We start from the raw sequence: 17,477 nt of genomic DNA, 5'->3' as shown, positions 1-17,477 counted from the left end.
ACTGCTGATTGCAGTCTTTCCTTCCAACTCTATACTTTCTCTCCATGCTATTTCAGTTGTCCTAATGGTTTTTATTATAAAGTAATTGCTCACAAATTAGTATATCGCATCTAACCCTCTCCTGAGTTTGAGATACGAATAGCCAACTGTCTTCTGAATGTTTCAATTGGAGAGATCTTTGTCTACTAATACATAAGTCTAATGCTAAGTCTAAACTTGCTTTCATGCCTAAATTAATTCTCTTCTTAATTTTATCACATTCACCTAATCTCTTGAACTAAAGTGAATTATCTCCTCTCATCTTTGTTTTATTACTACATCTAGTGAATCACTATACTCTAATTATACTACCTGGAAAATTTCCTCAAATCTGCCCTATCTCCTACCTCTCCTACTTATTCCTGCTAACACCTAGGACAGATATTGATGTATACACAAGAGTTCCTCAGACTTTTTAATTCCATAATTACTTTGAAAAACTCAAAACCCCATAATGGTATGTCAAATTTCAAAATACAGTATTAAAAATAAAACCTAAGAGAAGGCACAATTAATTATTTACTTTTTCCAAGTTAGACAAATGTCCTGTTCTCCAGAGATTCTGATGCACCACTTCCTACCTCCTTTCTGTCTTCTCTTTTACACACAAAACCCACACTCACCCCTACACATATGAATTCCTATCCACCCACACAACCACATAACACACAAATACATATACACACATGTGCTCAGGTTCCAGTATTGAGCACATGTTTTAAATTACCCCAGCACCACCTGGTGTTTTGGGCCTTGGGCTACTGTTCTCTCCGTCTGGAAAACTGTATTCCAAAACTGCCTACTTACTGAACTATCCATCTTTCAAAATCCATATTAACTATTGCAGGCTCTTAAATCCTTCCTTGACCCCAACAACCCCAAACAGAATAAATCATTTTTTAACATATTGCACTCATCATGTAGTATTATAATTTATTTGATTATGTAACTGCCACCTCCAACTTGAGAGAAAACCCTTAATAAGAGACAGGCATTCTGTCTCATTTATACTTACACTTGAGGAACTCAATTTGTTGAACTTCACCATTATTTTTGATACATTTATTACTTTGATTAAGTGATGACAACTTATGCAGCATGTCTAAAATATGACTAAGTGACATTTTACTAATAACTAAAAAAGAATCTTTGGATAGTTTATACACAGTTATCAAAAATATAAAGTATATTGATATGTGTATCCATCAATCTAGACTTGCAAAATAGAATGCACCAAGTAACATAAGTATAGCCACCCTACTTCCTGTCTACCTACCACTCTTTTCCTACACAGTCAAGCATTTTGAAAAAATCATGTACAATCACCATTTCCTTTCCTGGCTTCTCATTTCCTTCTCACAACTATTGAAATAGAGTATTTCCACCCACGTATATATTAAAACTGCTATAACAAATGCCACCAATGACTTACTTCTATATGGACAATTCAAAGGATATTTTTTTTTATCTCTGAAGTTATTAACTGATTTTCTGCTGTATTTGATACTACTGGAGATTCCCCTTGAGCCCCTCTACTACCTTGGCTTCTGGTTCTTCTATTTCTTTATTTCTCAGCTGAGTCATGGGATCCTTTTCCTTTACGCATTCATTATGCACTAATTTTACCTAGGGCTCTCTATGCTATTTTCTAGTAACTATAGATATTTTGGTGATGTCATCTAATTTTCCATTTAACTATTTCAGGTTCATATACCCAACTATTTCTTGGACCTATAGACCTATAGCACAAGTACCACAAAATCATTATATCAAAATCCAAACTCCTCACAGCTTACCTACCTAGACCTACTTAGGTTCTTTAATTCTACTTTTCAGTCAGTGGCCCTTAATTACCAAACAATTGATATGATAGTCCCTCTAAATTCTTTCTTTACAAAACCATATTCAATTGACAATCAAGCATGCCAATGTGACTCCTTACTCAGCTCTTGAAATGTTTCCTTCCCACACCTTCTGCCACTCCTATAGGTCAAAGGCTTATCATTATCTTTCTTTGGACTATTACAACTGTCTGTTAATTGATTTGCTTATTCCTAGTTTTGCCCACATCACATTCATATTCCATTTTTCTCACTTCTGTCAAAGTAATACATATTTTATATACCTACACACATACATATAATGCAAATCTGACTAAGCCACTCTCCCAATTAAAACCCATTAGTGCATCCTTATAACTATAGTGTGTATTATATTTTATATTTTTACCCAGTTATCATACACAGAAATCTAAATTCATCCTATAATATTAACCTAGGATGCTTTCTTGGATTTTTCTAATCTCTTCTATTCCATTCAAATTAAAACAACCAAACAAAAAAGTAGCCTTTATTGATTTTCAGATCCAGTGATAGGTAGTGACTCACAAATTTAAAAACACTCACCTGCAGGTTAAAGCCATCCTTAATCTCCCTGCCCCTCCCCGCTGTTTATTATAGCCTTTTCTTATCAACCTAGATAGGCACACGTGTGGATATGGAGAGCTCAAATTACAAACACACTATAGAGAATCAGCAGGATAAGGAATGGATTGCAAACTTTAAATTGTTCAATTTACCTAAAGAGAGGTTCACTATTTTAATTTGAAAAGTTCAGGTAAACAAAGAGGTTGTCAAAATAGAGGATTCAAAGGGACTACAGTTGCTTCTTCTTGGCTACTATACTCAGAAGGACCACCAGGAAAGTTCCACTAGGTGAAAGATAAATTAGGATGGATTTCTACAACTCTTAAGTCTATGGAAACTAAAAACAAAGTAAAGAAAATTATCTAAAATCTTGTTGGGAAGTACAACAATTGCTGTTATGTATCTAATAATTCCAATTTAAAACAGACATTAAAATGAGTGGGATCAATTAAAATGGAACCTCAATATGTGGAATATAACATTTTTAAATCAATATTAATACCCCAAAGAACTTTCCCAGGAATAGCTTGAATTCTAATATAATCCTAATATAAAGTAAAACATTTTGTAATGCCTAGAACATAAGATAGGAAGCAGGGCTCATAAGCTTCCATGAATTCTGAAGGAAAGTTCCATCAGCAGGAAAATGGCTTTAAAGCAGATACATTTATAGAAAAAAAAAACATGGCAATATCATTAAGAGTACTTCTTCCAACTTTTTTTCAATGTACAATTTCAAAACAAGTCGTGTTTTGCTACATGTAAATCCAAATTATTTTTATTACTTGAAAAGTACTGATTAAATGTAGAAGGTGATATTCAAGCATACTTATTGAGATAAAATCTATAATTGATCTATTGGGCCTCTTGAAATTTATTCACCAAAATTTCCTTTCCTAAAACACCAATATTTTAAATGATTTGTGACTGAATGTAATATATAAACTATAAGCATTTAAATGTTTTATTTAATTTTAGTCTTTGCCAATGTTAATACAAACTTGTCATAGCAACAGAATTAAACAAAAATTTATGTATCTTCTTACTCTTTACAATTTTATCACTTTATTTTGGTTTACTTCACAGACTTCTCAGCTAAAGAAATCTATAGAAAATCACTCTTAGGACACATTTCTTCAAAGGTATTTGATAAAAACCAATAGTAACTACTTGGCTGTAATGGTTGTTCTGCAGAGTATTGCCGCTGCTGAGACATGTTAAGGGAATGTTTAATTTTTCTTACTAAAAGCATAATTCTATTCAGAAGACTGAATATATCCTGTTACTCTGCAGAATTTTAAAGCTATTGACATTTTATCTCATCAAAATCCATGTTCACAACTCAGAATTTACTTATTTGGCTTCCTCTCTACTTCCTGCTTCCCTTTTGTGTTGGTCATTTAACTCTTCACTAATATCTACACTTGAGTTCGCAATAATAAAAATGAAACTAGATGGACAATCTGCTCTTTTAGATTGTCCGTGCCTTTAAGTAATACGGTGAGGGTGGGTAGTGACTACCTCCCTTACTTGCAGGCTCCTTCCCTGTCTGCACCTTGCCTTCCTATGTCCCTAAAAGCCTAGGCTCCAGCTCACACACATTCTAAATCCAAAAGGTACAGAATTTCTGCCACCCTGGAACCCCTAAAAGTGTGTCCCTTTCCTCTAATTAGTTTTATGCTTCCAATATGGCATTAGAAACATCACTTAACAAAGGTACTTAATACAGAGCTCATGTTTCCAGATAATTTTATCTGATTCAATATAGCCTTTTTATTACACATACACAAGTAGTCAGAGTATCTTACTCCCACATGCAATGTGAATTAATAAATCCGTAACCAGTGATCTGTGTAAGAGACGACATTTTCAGTCAATAAAACTAATGCCATACTCACGGTGTAGGTTGGTGGGGCTGGTTTTCAGCATTTCTTGGTGTTTTGCAGGCAGCAGGCTTCGCCATGTCCCTGACAACACACCTGGGGCGCATGATAGACAGCACAACGCACTATTAATTATAAAAAGGGTAGAACACATCTGGAAATTAAACACGGTACTGAAAACACAGTCTAATGGAAAATCTTTGTAAGCCCCTTCTATATTAACCTGGAGGCCCTGGAAAAGCCCTTAGAGTTGGGTATTTTTGACTCAGACTTTCAAGAGCTCAGTTGTACCCAAATAAAATCTGTGCTAGCCTCCTTATTTGATTTTCCTTTTAGCACCAATAAAACGATTGTCAGCAGTTTTCCCCATAGAAGAAATGCTACTGAAAGCTTTGGCTTCACCATGTGATGACATCTGAAAGCTTAAAAATATGAACAGCTGTTGTGTTGATATGTTAAAAGATGGGCAGGATTTTCTGTGGCTTTGGCTATTTTACTAAAAGATATGGACTCCTGTTTCATGCTATTCCTTACAACACAGGTTTTTTCCTTTATCAAAAAGAGATCAAACAGGACTGAAGATATTCTCTATGTTCAAAATCCCCTTCAAGTTAATTAAGAGAAAGACTTAGAAGGAAATGTTCATATATAAAGTATGTGTGTGTGTGTGTGTGTGTGTGTGTGTGTGTACAATACATAGAGAAAATACCTCCACAATGTGAAAAATATATAAAAGGTCTTTGTGTCTTGAGTCCTCCATTACAGGATACATAAATGCAGAGGACAGACAATATAACAGAGGTCTAAAGGGCAGCAGAAGATGCTCTTACCCTATTAACAGGGCATACTGAGCATTGAAGGGATTCATTGGCAGAAATCCAAAAACACCCCATCTGAGGCTGTCCTTGGATGGCTCAGATATCCCTTCACCCCAAAAGCTTTAAAAATATTGCTTTTAATAGGGAATGCTTGGTTATAGAGCTGAGACACCACATCTTAGACTTTGCTAGATGGGAAAACCCCTCAGGACCCAACATTCTCAAACTTGAGTCTCGTTCTTCACAACTTCCATAAAGGCTTCTGGGAGGTTTGACTACACTACTAATTTTTAAGACCAGTCATGTTATTCCAGAAGTGGATCGCTGATGAGGCAGTGGCAGATAAACTTTTCCCAGAGCTAAAAGCTGCATGGCAAAATTCTCCACTTCTGAAAGAAATGATACAGGGAAACGTGGACACAACGCACAGAAACGTGCACACACACATACTGCTCATTCCAAACAAGATCAAGTAAGACTTAGAAATCAATATGTAACGTGACGAGAAAAGAAAGTGGTACCATTTCAAAGCCTCAGTATACTTCCTTCCTAGGATAAAAGTAAAGAAATGTGGCATTTTTCAAGAACTGATGCTAAACTCTTAATGGACTGGTCAAGAGAGGAGTCAAAAACATCCACAGGAACCACAAAGCCTTCTGTTCTTGTTCTGGTTTCATGGAAGAAAAAAGCCCCTTAGGCATCAGGGTTAAGGGAATATTCAGGAAGGTACTTGTTAGGAAGAAATAATGTCCTGGGATTTCTGAGCTCTGAAATGTTAGTCTAACTTATACAAAGTACAATGCTCAGGAAGTTACATTTCATCGCACTGGAAAATCTTTAGAAATTCTCACTCAAGTAAAAATAGTACATTTAGCATATTTAATCTACATGCACTGGTTTGTTAAAATACCGGAAATATCACCAACTTTGGAAAAAATTTTGAAGAATTATATCTATGAGAAACCATATGCAACCTTCTGTCTTAGTTCATTTCTTTTTTTTCTCTAAAGTTGCAGGTATTAATACAATATTTTGAAAAAAAATAAATCAGCTACTTTAATTACAGTTTTCCTTAGATATGCTTTTAAGTAACTCTTTTTGTAATAAATGTGGACTATCAGCTAGCACTAAAGATAGGTTTCTAAGCAAAACTTTTTTTTTTTAATCTGAGTGAAAGACCACATCTGAGTATGAAAATTCTCAACTAATTTCAAATAACCAGTGGTTTTATTGTAAAAGCACAATAGCTGACATACTGCTTCTGTCTGTACAACTATATAATCTTTCAAATAAAACTTTATTTGAATTTCTGAACTTTATTAAATAATGAAAACAAATACATCACACTAAAAACATTTAGTATTTACAATGAGATATAATTTTGAATATACTTAATTAATACACTTAAATTAATTTTTAAAAAGCAGATAAACAACATTTTTCATACTAACATGTATTCTGACCACAGGACTACAGTGATACAGCTGGCTAGTGAATCTGTGTTTTCAGAGGGAAAAACTATTTATTTCAGATTGCTAATTATTCAACCAATCTGATGGGATTCTAAACTATGGTAATATATATTCCTACATTTTTTTTAATGTTTATTCATTTTTAGAGACAAAGAGACACAGACCTTTAGCGGGGAGAGGCAGAGAGAGAGAGAGAGAGAGAGACACACAGAATCTAAAGCAGGCTCCAGTCTCTGAGCTGTCAGCACAGAGCCAGATGCGGGGCTTGAATTCACAAACTGTGAGATCATGACCTGAGCCAAAGTTGGACACCCAACCAGCTGAGCCACCCAGGCGCCCCTAATATTCCTACATTTTCTAATTTGGCATGTTTTTAGTGAAGTTTTTTTTAGATATAAGAAAAAAAAAGATTTTTTAAAAAACCCCTATGCTCAGATACATTCATAAGAAACATAAAAAAAATAGGGGTGCCTGGGTGGCTCGGTTGGTTAAGCATCTGACTTTGGCTTAAGTCATGATCTCACAGTTTGTGTGTTCAAGTCCCGCATCGGGCTCTGTGCTGTCAGCTCAGAGCCTGAAGCCTGCTTCAGATTCTTGTCTCCCACCCTCTCTGCTCCTCCCCTGCTCACACTCTGCCTCTCTCTCTCTCAAAAATAAACATTAAAAAAAAAGTACATAAAAAAAATATAATACGCTTATAAGATTTTTGGTAGCCTGTGTGGATTAACATTTCTCTTTTTTGGATTAAAATTTCTTTAAAATCATAATTGGAATTGTTGTGTCTGGCATATCACAGTTTGGAGGGGTAAACTGTTAATAGTTTTGACAGTTCTAATATGTAGAAACTGTTTAGTACCACCACGTTCTATTATCTCCTAGGCATTAAACTTATAATAATACAGACCTCCTGATACTTTAAGAAACACAACAAACACAACACTATTTCAATACATTGTAGCAATTAAGTCTTTTCCTCTACATATGATTTATTCCTTCAGCCAGACATAAGGAGGCCACAAACCCTGCCAAAGTGCTGACTTCCCAGAATCGTTATGGATCAACAGACTAGGAGTTCAAGGGGTTTGACCTCTTATTCTTTGCAACTGTCTTTAATTCCTCAGAGATTTATCAGACATGGATTCTACACAGTCTTCAAACTGCAAGTGAGCATTCCTTCATCATCAAGCATTACTGCAGATTTATGCAAATGAGACATTCTGCAACCACCTCAGGGGACCGCTTCTCCTGACTCCGCCCTCAGCGCTGCTGGGTTTTATGAATGACTGCAATCAATGCGATGAATGTCTGCCAACTGCCCACTCAACCACGTCTACTCTTCCTGCACATACACACGGGAGAAACTCAAACTGCCACAAACCTGTCGATGAGGTTATGGTAAGACTTTCATCTTTCTAAGCAGGAACTAAATGTGCTTCCAGATACTCAGAGTATGTGAGTTAAAAATCTTAAATGCCTTCAAAAAACATAATTTACATAATTACTTTCTCTATTTTGAGTTTCAATGTTGGTTCCTATAATCACTACTCACCCCCCTTCACCCACCTGCAAAACACACACACACACACACACACACACACACACACACACACACACACAAAACACTATTTTATGAAGCTTTATTTCAACTTGAACGTCATCTAAATTGTTTTATCTTTCATGGCTAATGTCAGGAAACTAGTTACTGTGCACTAAGCTGTCAAATAGATATGGCATGTTTACATTTCTGTTCTCAATTTCTTGTTTTTTGAATTTTACTGAGATTTCTCCAATCATCAGTGGAGATTAGTACATTCAAAGTGTCTGGGGAAAAAGTGTATTTGTGCTTACTCCCCAAGTGTTTTTGTACTAGTCTGCATTTGTCATAAGAAATCTTAGAGCCAGTTAAAATAACATAAGATTGAGAAAATGAATTTTTTTTAATACATAATCTCCTGATTTGCAGATCACTAATTAAAATATATATAGAAACAAGGATTCTCCAGCAGCCATCTCCATCTAGGCTGATTGCAAATACATTTCTCTAGCAATTTAAGCCAAAAACTTTAGACTTTACTCCTCTTTTCTCTTAACACTTTGTGTCCAATCTATCAGATTGGTTCTATTTTCAATTTATATCCAGAGTCTGACCATTTTTTATCTCCTCCATTATTGCTACCCTGTCTTGAGACCTTATCACCATTTACTTGCATTCCCACAAGACTTTTAACTGATTGCCCAGCATTTACCCTTGCCCTTATCCTATTGTCTATTCTCAACACAACAGCCAGAGTGACTCTTTTTTAAAGATAAATCAGATCCTGGGGCGCCTGGGTGGTGCAGTCGGTTAAGCATCCGACTTCAGCCAGGTCACGATCTCTCGGTCCGTGAGTTCAAGCCCCGCGTCGGGCTCTGGGCTGATGGCTCAGAGCCTGGAGCCTGTTTCCGATTCTGTGTCTCCCTCTCTCTCTGCCCCTCCCCTGTTCATGCTCTGTCTCTCTCTGTCCCAAAAATAAATAAACATTGAAAAAAAAATTAAAGATAAATCAGATCATGACTGCTGTGCTAAAAATTCTGCAGTGGTTCCCCAGTTTACTCACAATAAATTGCCAGAGTCCTCAGAATATAATGTGGCCTCCTATAACTCTCAGAGTTCATCTCCTACTGCTTCCTTCCTCCCTTCTTGCTCATTCCACTCCAACCATACTGGCTGGTTTTCCTCAGACACACCAGACATGATCTTATTTTGGGTCCCTTTCAACCAACCAACCTTTCCTTCCATCTGGAATGTTCTTTCCTGATATTGGTAGACTAACCTCCTTACCTTTTTCAAGACTTTGCTCAAATGTCAGTTTTTGATGGTTCCTATTCTGATTATTTTACGTACCACTATAATCTGCTTTCCCACAGCCACCACACTTATATACGTCCAATGCCCTTTACTTGCTCTACTACTTACTAAAATTTACTGCCTCCCACTGCTAAAATATGAACTGCTCAAGAGGAGGCATCCTGGTCTCTTTGGTTCCTTGACATATGCCAAGAACCTAGAATAGTGTCTGATGTAATAGTCACTCAATACATAATTGTTACATGAATGAATAACATAAAAAGGACAAAAGCTGTGGGTTTCAAACTTGACTAATTTTAAGACTCTAAAATATAGTGATTTAGGATAGGTTCTAGGTAACACTTTTTTGCAAGATTACAGCAATTCTATAAAATATTTACAGAATATAAATTGATTTATGGCCAATAGGTTTTGTGACTTGAATAACTTCGCTAAATGTGTTTTCATACAGTTTGACTAAGTTTCATTCTCTTTCTGAACAAGAAAATAGGTATTTCTCACCATATAACTTACTTAGTGGAAAAGACTCTTTAACATCAAGCAATTGCTCAAACCAGGAAGATACCGTTTAACATCTAGTGTACTGATATTTTATCAAATAAAATATTTGTATATGAGGCAATTTTTTAATAGTAAAGAGAGAAAATTAATCTCTTTTTCTTCTGATTTTTCTAAACAGGGTGGGAAAATAACAAGTACTTGTGCTCATTTAACACTAATTATGTACCAAATCCAAATAGCATATCTTATTCAATCTTCAAGATATCTACCCCAAAAAAGAGATTTGATTGTCCCATTGGACAGATGAAGAAGAAACTGTACATCCAAGAGATTAAATTATTTTTCAATAGGAATGGCAAATATTGATATTTTAAGAAGCAAAGATTTTATCAAGGTCTATTTGGTATCAAAGTTGATGTCCTTTCCATCATTGCAAGCAGCCTCCTGACATTAACACAGGCAGTCAGGTTGGTTAAATTAGAAATGTAGAGTGACCTTAAGACCAATGGCAACACTATGAAATGTGAACAGCAAGATAGGCCATCTGCCATATATTATGAGTTTATAAAGGAAAAAGAATCAAGAAAGCTAAAAAGATTTTTTAAAATTCATTTTCAAAAGAAACATAATACAATTGATAAAAATCTCTTCAAATATATTCTTCAAAGGAGGCCTTCCACAGTGATCTCATTTCCACTCACAAATACTAAAAGAGAAAAAGCTGAAAAATATTACTTTAAAAAGTGAGTTTTTAAAAATTGCATATTCATGTCAACTTAACCATGAACAAATGAGTATGATGACTGTTACCCATAAGATGAAGACGAAACAGTAAAACTTCTACACCAGAAGGAGGGAGTGAATGTTGGTATTTTTCTTGAAAATCCAGATGTACTAATCACAAATCATCAGGGCCTGTTATACCTCTGATGTGCATTCAGGGAATCCTCAGAAGCTACATTGGAGTAATTTTTATTTTAAAAAAAGACAGGAGGACAGAAGAAGCAGGTTCCTAATGAAAAGGGAAACCAGCTGGGCATTTTTCACAATGACTGATGAGGGTTGTTGAACCTTTCCTGAAAAGGCCAGGAAGTTATTCACAAAACCAGACAAAAAATATAGAATTCTAAAATCAAGGTGATAACAAGATAAAGATTCACTACAGAGATTAATGGGTGATTCCAAATTTTAGGCAAACAGATTTTCCAAAGACTGATAAAAAAGAAAATGATAGGTAAAAAAACCAAGTCCAGGTCTTCTGAATTATTTAAATCTGTTTATTAGTCCTTATGTCTGTAAAGGCTAATTTTGTTTCCTAATATTGTTTCCAACATTTTGGCAATATGACCAATTAGCCCCCTTTTATCCATGCTACTATTTTCTGTTAACATAATTAGTTTCTTTTTTTCATTCACCAATTGTTGAAATATTATACATATCTATGGATTTATATCTGTTCTCATCCCCCCCACACTGTCCCATTTACACTCTTCTACTTATTAACCTGTGTACATTCTCCAAAAGCCACCTGCTGCCTGAAAAACAAAATGACTTTAAAAGAAAAATCAAAAGTACCAGAAATTATCCTGCCACTAAACCTGAAAGGGAGAACTTCATTCATTCCCCAGAGGAGGGGAAATCCATCTAATAAGAAGTAAGGAATTTCCACAAGTAGGAAGCAATTAACATGGTCAATGCAGCAGAGGCATCAAAGAGGAGTCCTGAAATCATGTTTTGAACTCTCCAGGAGTAAAAAGAGATGGGGCACAAGTGGAATTATGATGGGTCGATAGGACAAGGGGTGATGTGAAAGTGCAGAGAGAGAATGTAGATAATTAGTGCAAATGGAGACAAAAGCTGACTTGAAAAAAGAGGAGTAATGAAGGGAAAGATGTTTTTTTCATACTCAGAGGCAAGATTCTAGGCAAGGGAATTGGCCTAGGGAAAAGGAAGTAGTTAAGTACAGGCAGGGGGGAGGGTGAGGAGAGGAAGGAAGGAGAGAAGAAAAGAGACAGGAAGGACAGGAGAAAGGACAGAATTTAGTGAGAAAGCAAAGTTGCTGGGGAGAGGGAGAGGGATGGCATAGAACAAACAGGGGATTTGTTCCCAAAATGTCACCTTTCATTTGAACATAACTGCCATCTCCATTTTCTGCAGAAAAGATTCCTGAAGGATAATGCTCCATCAGATTGATTTTGTAAAGGTCTTGGAGAGGGGAAAATCATCTCTTCACCTCTTTTATTATTCGAATTCAGCTTATTAGAGGCAGAAAGTTCTGCTTAAAGCTTCCCCACTCCTTCAGGTGCCTGGAGTAGGGAGGAATGTTTGAGGGAGGAGCTCTTTCCTCTCAACCATCATCCACCAAGAGTTTGTTTTCAGTAGGGAGGAGGATCACCGTGTCTTAAAAGCAAGAGTAAGTGGGCAGTTTCTTCTTTTGCCTGTTGAGTATAGGCATAGAGGGACCTCTTTTTGCTTCTCCTTGAGCATCCAGCTTTCCTCAGTAAGCACCCAGAGCAGACCTAGGTGGGGCAGTCTGTGATGTTGCTAACTCTACCTCTCTTTCTCACTAACCCAGCTCTGTTCAAGCTATTTAGGTACACATCTGAAGCCTGTTCAGAGGACTTAGTCTTTTAGATTTAGAGTGAGTTTTAAGGAAACAAAAATGAAACAATGACAACAGCAACAAAAACTCACCTGGGACTGACAACCCACAGCAGATAAGAACAACATCACAAAAACTTAAATAATATCTAATTTTCTCAAGTGACGGAAAGAACATAGTTTGGATCAGTAAAGTCAGCCTGTTATGTTCTTCTGGCACTTGTGACAGTGCTTCCGTGTGGAACACATTGCCGTGGGCTCCAGTTTCACAAACAAAAGTCCCACCTATTTCTTTTTTATGAAAGAAAGCATATAGGTCTAAAAGTGAATGAGAATGATAGCATTGGGGGTATAATCCTGGACCTAAAAAAAAGCTATCCTAAAGAGGAAACTGTTGTCAGCTTTTAGTTCAATTTCATTAATGAATAGTTCCTAATACCGCTCACAGCTAACTTACATGTGTCTGACAGCCTGATGGAGAACCACTAGTCTGAACTTGCTGGCTCTGTCCCAAGCCTGGTTGAGTATGGTCTCTCCCATCTTTAACAATCACTGACTTGAATGGGATGAGAGAGACTGTTCAGTCAGCAATAACATCAAGTTAAACAAGAATAGTAGCACTCTCAAAGAGAAAATGTAACTAAAAATTGTCCTGATTAATTTAAAAAAGCAACTCAGCAAAACAAGATGAATTTCAATAAATGTAAACATTCTTAGATATGTAAACTACACAGTAACAAAACAGAGAAATAACAGTGAATAGTATCAGCTAAAATTTCTGAGTGCCTACAGTGGGCTAGGAGCTGTGCTAAGAATTCCATATGTTATTAGTCATGGCACCTGATCATATGTCAATATTGCATTTGGTATGACCCAAGTTACACATTTATTTGTGAAATACCACAATTTCTTTTCAGGAAGCTCAATTCATCATAAAAAATCTATGTTATCAATGAATTACTTGGTTTTGAGCAAATAAATTATCTCATTGTCATTCAAGTTTTAGCAAGAGGCATACAATAGTGATTATTTCAAGTTTCAACCCTTCACACACATCTCCATGCCATATTTCAGTGCTGTAGAAGAATAACAGATAGTTGTCAGGTAATGGTTATCTACAGTCTAAATATCCAGAGTAAAGAATGCAATTTGGAAAAAAAAAAAGAAGAAGAGGAAGAGGAAGAGGAAGAGGAAGAGGAAGAGGAAGAAGAAGATGAAGAAGAAGAAGAAGAAGATACAATTTCGTAGTTGAGAGAGCTAAATGGTATTTGTAAAGATTATTGCCAGAGCTTTCTTACAACTCACAATTTTTTTTTTGCTCTTTATTTGTAACACAAACCATAGCTCTTTGAATAATGATTTTAGGGTAGTTCTATGTATCCAAGTATGCCTTTTTTCCACAAGCATTCATTCTCCTTCCTCATCGGGGAGCCAGATAGTTAAGTAAATATCTACTAAGAGGTCCATAATGGTTCCTTGGTGGTATTTAAGTGGATTTTAAATAGATAAAATAAAATGGGAAAATGAAACTTGGAAAAGGATTAATGAAATATTTCAGGCATTGCTTTCAATTAATTGTAACATTTTCTCAACTGATTCACCTGCCTAGAAAGTTAGAAAATGGAGCCAGATAGGAAGATATGTTGTATGTGGGCTATTACTTATGAATAAATATTAAAGTACTATATTAAAATATATATAGCATTCATTTTTTGTTGTAAATTGTATTTCTTTATTCTGTCAGGAAACCACAATACTGATGAAAGGTATGATATTTGGAAAGATAATCCAGTGAATATGATTTCTTACTCCTTATTGGCAAGGATAAACATTCTCTAAACCCTCTGCTCTCTCTCTTGACTTGCTAGGACTGCCATTCTTGTGGCTTCAAATGGGCAATGGTTTGTGAATTGCCATTTCCAGACTTTACCTCCCATTATCTATCAGATCTTAAATCTGTATCTACTTAAACACCTTTCTAAAAACCAAGTTTAAACAGACTAAAATACCAAACTCAATATTCCTCCTCCTGTCAAACTTAACTCCCAAATTCTATGTAGGAATTAATCAAACCTTCCTATTACTGATGTTCATGATCTTGATGCCATTATCATTATCACTTTCCTTAATGGACAATAAACCATTAAGTCCTCTATTCCTTTGAAGAATCTCTTGAAATTTCCCTTTCTTATTTTTGTATACTACTTCCAGATTCATTTTCTCTCTTGAATGAACTGCTTGAGTAGTCTTCCTCAAGTTCCATTTTGCTCCTACTCACAGATTCTGCAAAAGGTCTCGCATTCCCCACCCTATCAAATACATATATAGCTACCCAGTTCCAGGCTATTTCTTCAACAAATTCCCCCATTCACTAATCTTTTCCTCTTAATTTCTAACATAGCCCATTTCCCAAGTCAGGTATATCTATCTCAAATTTTTAGAACATAATTTTGTCATTTTAATCTCCATTCCATATGCCATTTTTTTCACTCAAAATTATCTGCCTTCTTTCTCTCTCCATTAACTTTTAGTTCTTTCAAAATTCAACTGAAATGTACTAAACTCCAGGAAGCCTTTCAGGCTAAGAACTCTCATTAATCCTTCACCAGTAACTTATAAAAAGTGGGTCCTTATATAGGCAAGAGAAACTTTGTTTAATAGCTGCAGCTCAACTACTGGGAGGAAGTTCAAGAAATGTCTGCTTTAGAAATAGGACATGAAATGGAGGCATGTCCCAAAGCCCCAGTTGGAAAGCCCTGATGATTATGACATCTCTGGGATAAATGAACAAGTACTTATAGGAAATGTGTTCTATGCCATACACCATGCCAAGTGCTATGATCCCAAACTGAAATCAAGTCGGTCTGGTCATCAGTGATGATGGTAATAATAAGTGACATTTTTGAGCATTACATGAACTCTTTTAAGCTCTTTATATGTATTAACTCATATGATACTCACAACAACTCCATGTGGTAAGCAGAGAAGGTAACTACTTGACATGGCATTTACAAAGCCCTGTGTAAGTTGCAACAGTATTCTGTCCCACAAGCTGAATTCTATTTGAACATAAATTCATTTCCTTGAAATTGCTTAAATTATTCCTTTTGTAATATAACAAATACCTTCAAATATAAGTAAAAAGTGTAGAAATATAGATTAATAATGCAAGTAAGGATGACATTTACCTAAAAATATTAAATATAAATATTTTTATTTTGAAGAATAAAGCTCTAGTCTGTTATCAGCTATGTGTGAAAGAATGAAAGTGGACTACTTTCTAACACTGTAAACAAAAATAAATTCAAAATGGATTACAAACCTAAATGTGAGACATGAAACCATAAAAATCCTGGAAGAAAACAGGCAGCAATTGCTCTGATATCAGCTATAGTATTTTTCTAGATATATCTCCTAAGGCAAGGGCAACAAAAGCAAAAACACAACATACTGAATGGTAGCAGATATTTGCAAATGACATAGCTGATAATATGTTAATATACAAAACATTTAAATAATGTATACAACTTACCACCAAAAAACCCCTAAACAATCCAATTAAAAAGGGGCAGAGGATATGAGTATATATTTTTCCAAAAAAGACATACAGACAGATGCATGAAAAGATGCTCAACATCACTAATCATCAGGGAAATGCAAATCAAAACCCATAGTGTGATATCAACTCATGCCTGTTATAATGGCTAAAATCAAGAAGACAAGAAACAACAGGTGTTTGCAAGTATGTCAAGAAAAAGAAACCCTTGCACACTGTTGGTGGGAATGTAAATTGGTATGACCACTGTGGAAAGCAGTATGTAGGTTCCTCAAAAAATTAAAAATAAAAAATACCATATGATCCAATAATCCCCTATTGGCTATTTACCCAGGGAAAATGAAAACACTAACTTAAAAAGACATATGCATCCTATGGTTATTGTAGCATTGTTTACAATAGCCAAGACATGGAAGCAACATAAGAGTCTATCAATAGATGAGTGGATAATGAAAATATGGTGTGTGTGTGTGTGTGTGTGTGTGTGTGCATAGTGGTATATATACACACACATAGAATATTACACAGCCATAAAAGTGATGAGATTGTGCCATTTGAGACAACATGGATGAACCTAGAGGGTATTATGCTAAGTGAAATAAGTCAGACTGAGAAAGACAAATACCATATGTTTCTGCTAATAAACAGAATCTAAGAAAATGAATAAACAAACAAAAAGCAGAATCAGAACTATAAATACAAAGAACAAACCAATAGTTGCCAGAGGGAAGGGCAGTTGAGTGTTGGGCAAAATGGATGAGGGAAGAAGGAAATACAGGCCTCCAGTTATGGAATGAGTAAGTCATGGGAATAAAAAGCATAAGGAATACAGTCACTGATATTGTAATAGGAATGCAATGGGACAGATGGTAGCTATATTTGTGGTGAACATCACTTAATGTATAAACTTGTCAAATCTCTAAGTTGTACACCTGAAACTAATCTAACACTGTGTGCCAAACCTGCTCAAATAAAAAAAAATTAAAAACAAAACAAAACAAAACTCTATTATACTTTTAATGTATATGTATTCTATAATGTCACTTTGTGTTCTCAAAGGTCATAGAATAATTTTAATTACAGAATCATATATAACTAATGTTCAATGTTCACCTTGCTCTTCAGCATCACTTCCACAGTTTCAGCTAGTCACTCCTAGGGTTCACTTGATATATACGTCTTATTTACAGATCCATGAATATTAAAAAAAATAGAGATTTTCAAACTCTAAGACTGAAATTTGTCATCCCTTCTATCCAAGTCCCCAACTTCTATAGTATTCATGTTTCTGCTGTAGGAAACCTAAAGTCACAGAGAATTCACTAGTCTTGTG

General features: G+C 35.5%; 1 protein-coding gene across 23 annotated transcripts in view; it reads right to left on the bottom strand.

The window, feature by feature from the left end:
* RIMS1 (regulating synaptic membrane exocytosis 1) overlaps positions 1-17,477 on the bottom strand; it is a 489,665-nt gene that overhangs the window by 404,675 nt on the left and 67,513 nt on the right. For 22 of the 23 annotated variants that reach the window (XM_045498708.1, XM_045498709.1, XM_045498707.1 and 19 more), the window contains exon 2: positions 4,364-4,444. The exons of the other annotated variant lie outside the window; for it this stretch is intronic. In XM_045498708.1, coding sequence (XP_045354664.1) covers positions 4,364-4,444 — 81 coding nt within the window. The remainder of the gene's footprint in view (positions 1-4,363; positions 4,445-17,477) is intronic. 23 annotated transcript variants of the gene reach the window in all.

Source organism: Leopardus geoffroyi, chromosome B2, assembly GCF_018350155.1.
Source record: "Leopardus geoffroyi isolate Oge1 chromosome B2, O.geoffroyi_Oge1_pat1.0, whole genome shotgun sequence".
Taxonomy (NCBI): domain Eukaryota; kingdom Metazoa; phylum Chordata; class Mammalia; order Carnivora; family Felidae; genus Leopardus; species Leopardus geoffroyi.
The sequence above is the reverse complement of the archived record's forward strand: the minus strand, read 5'-3'. Positions and strand labels throughout refer to the sequence as shown.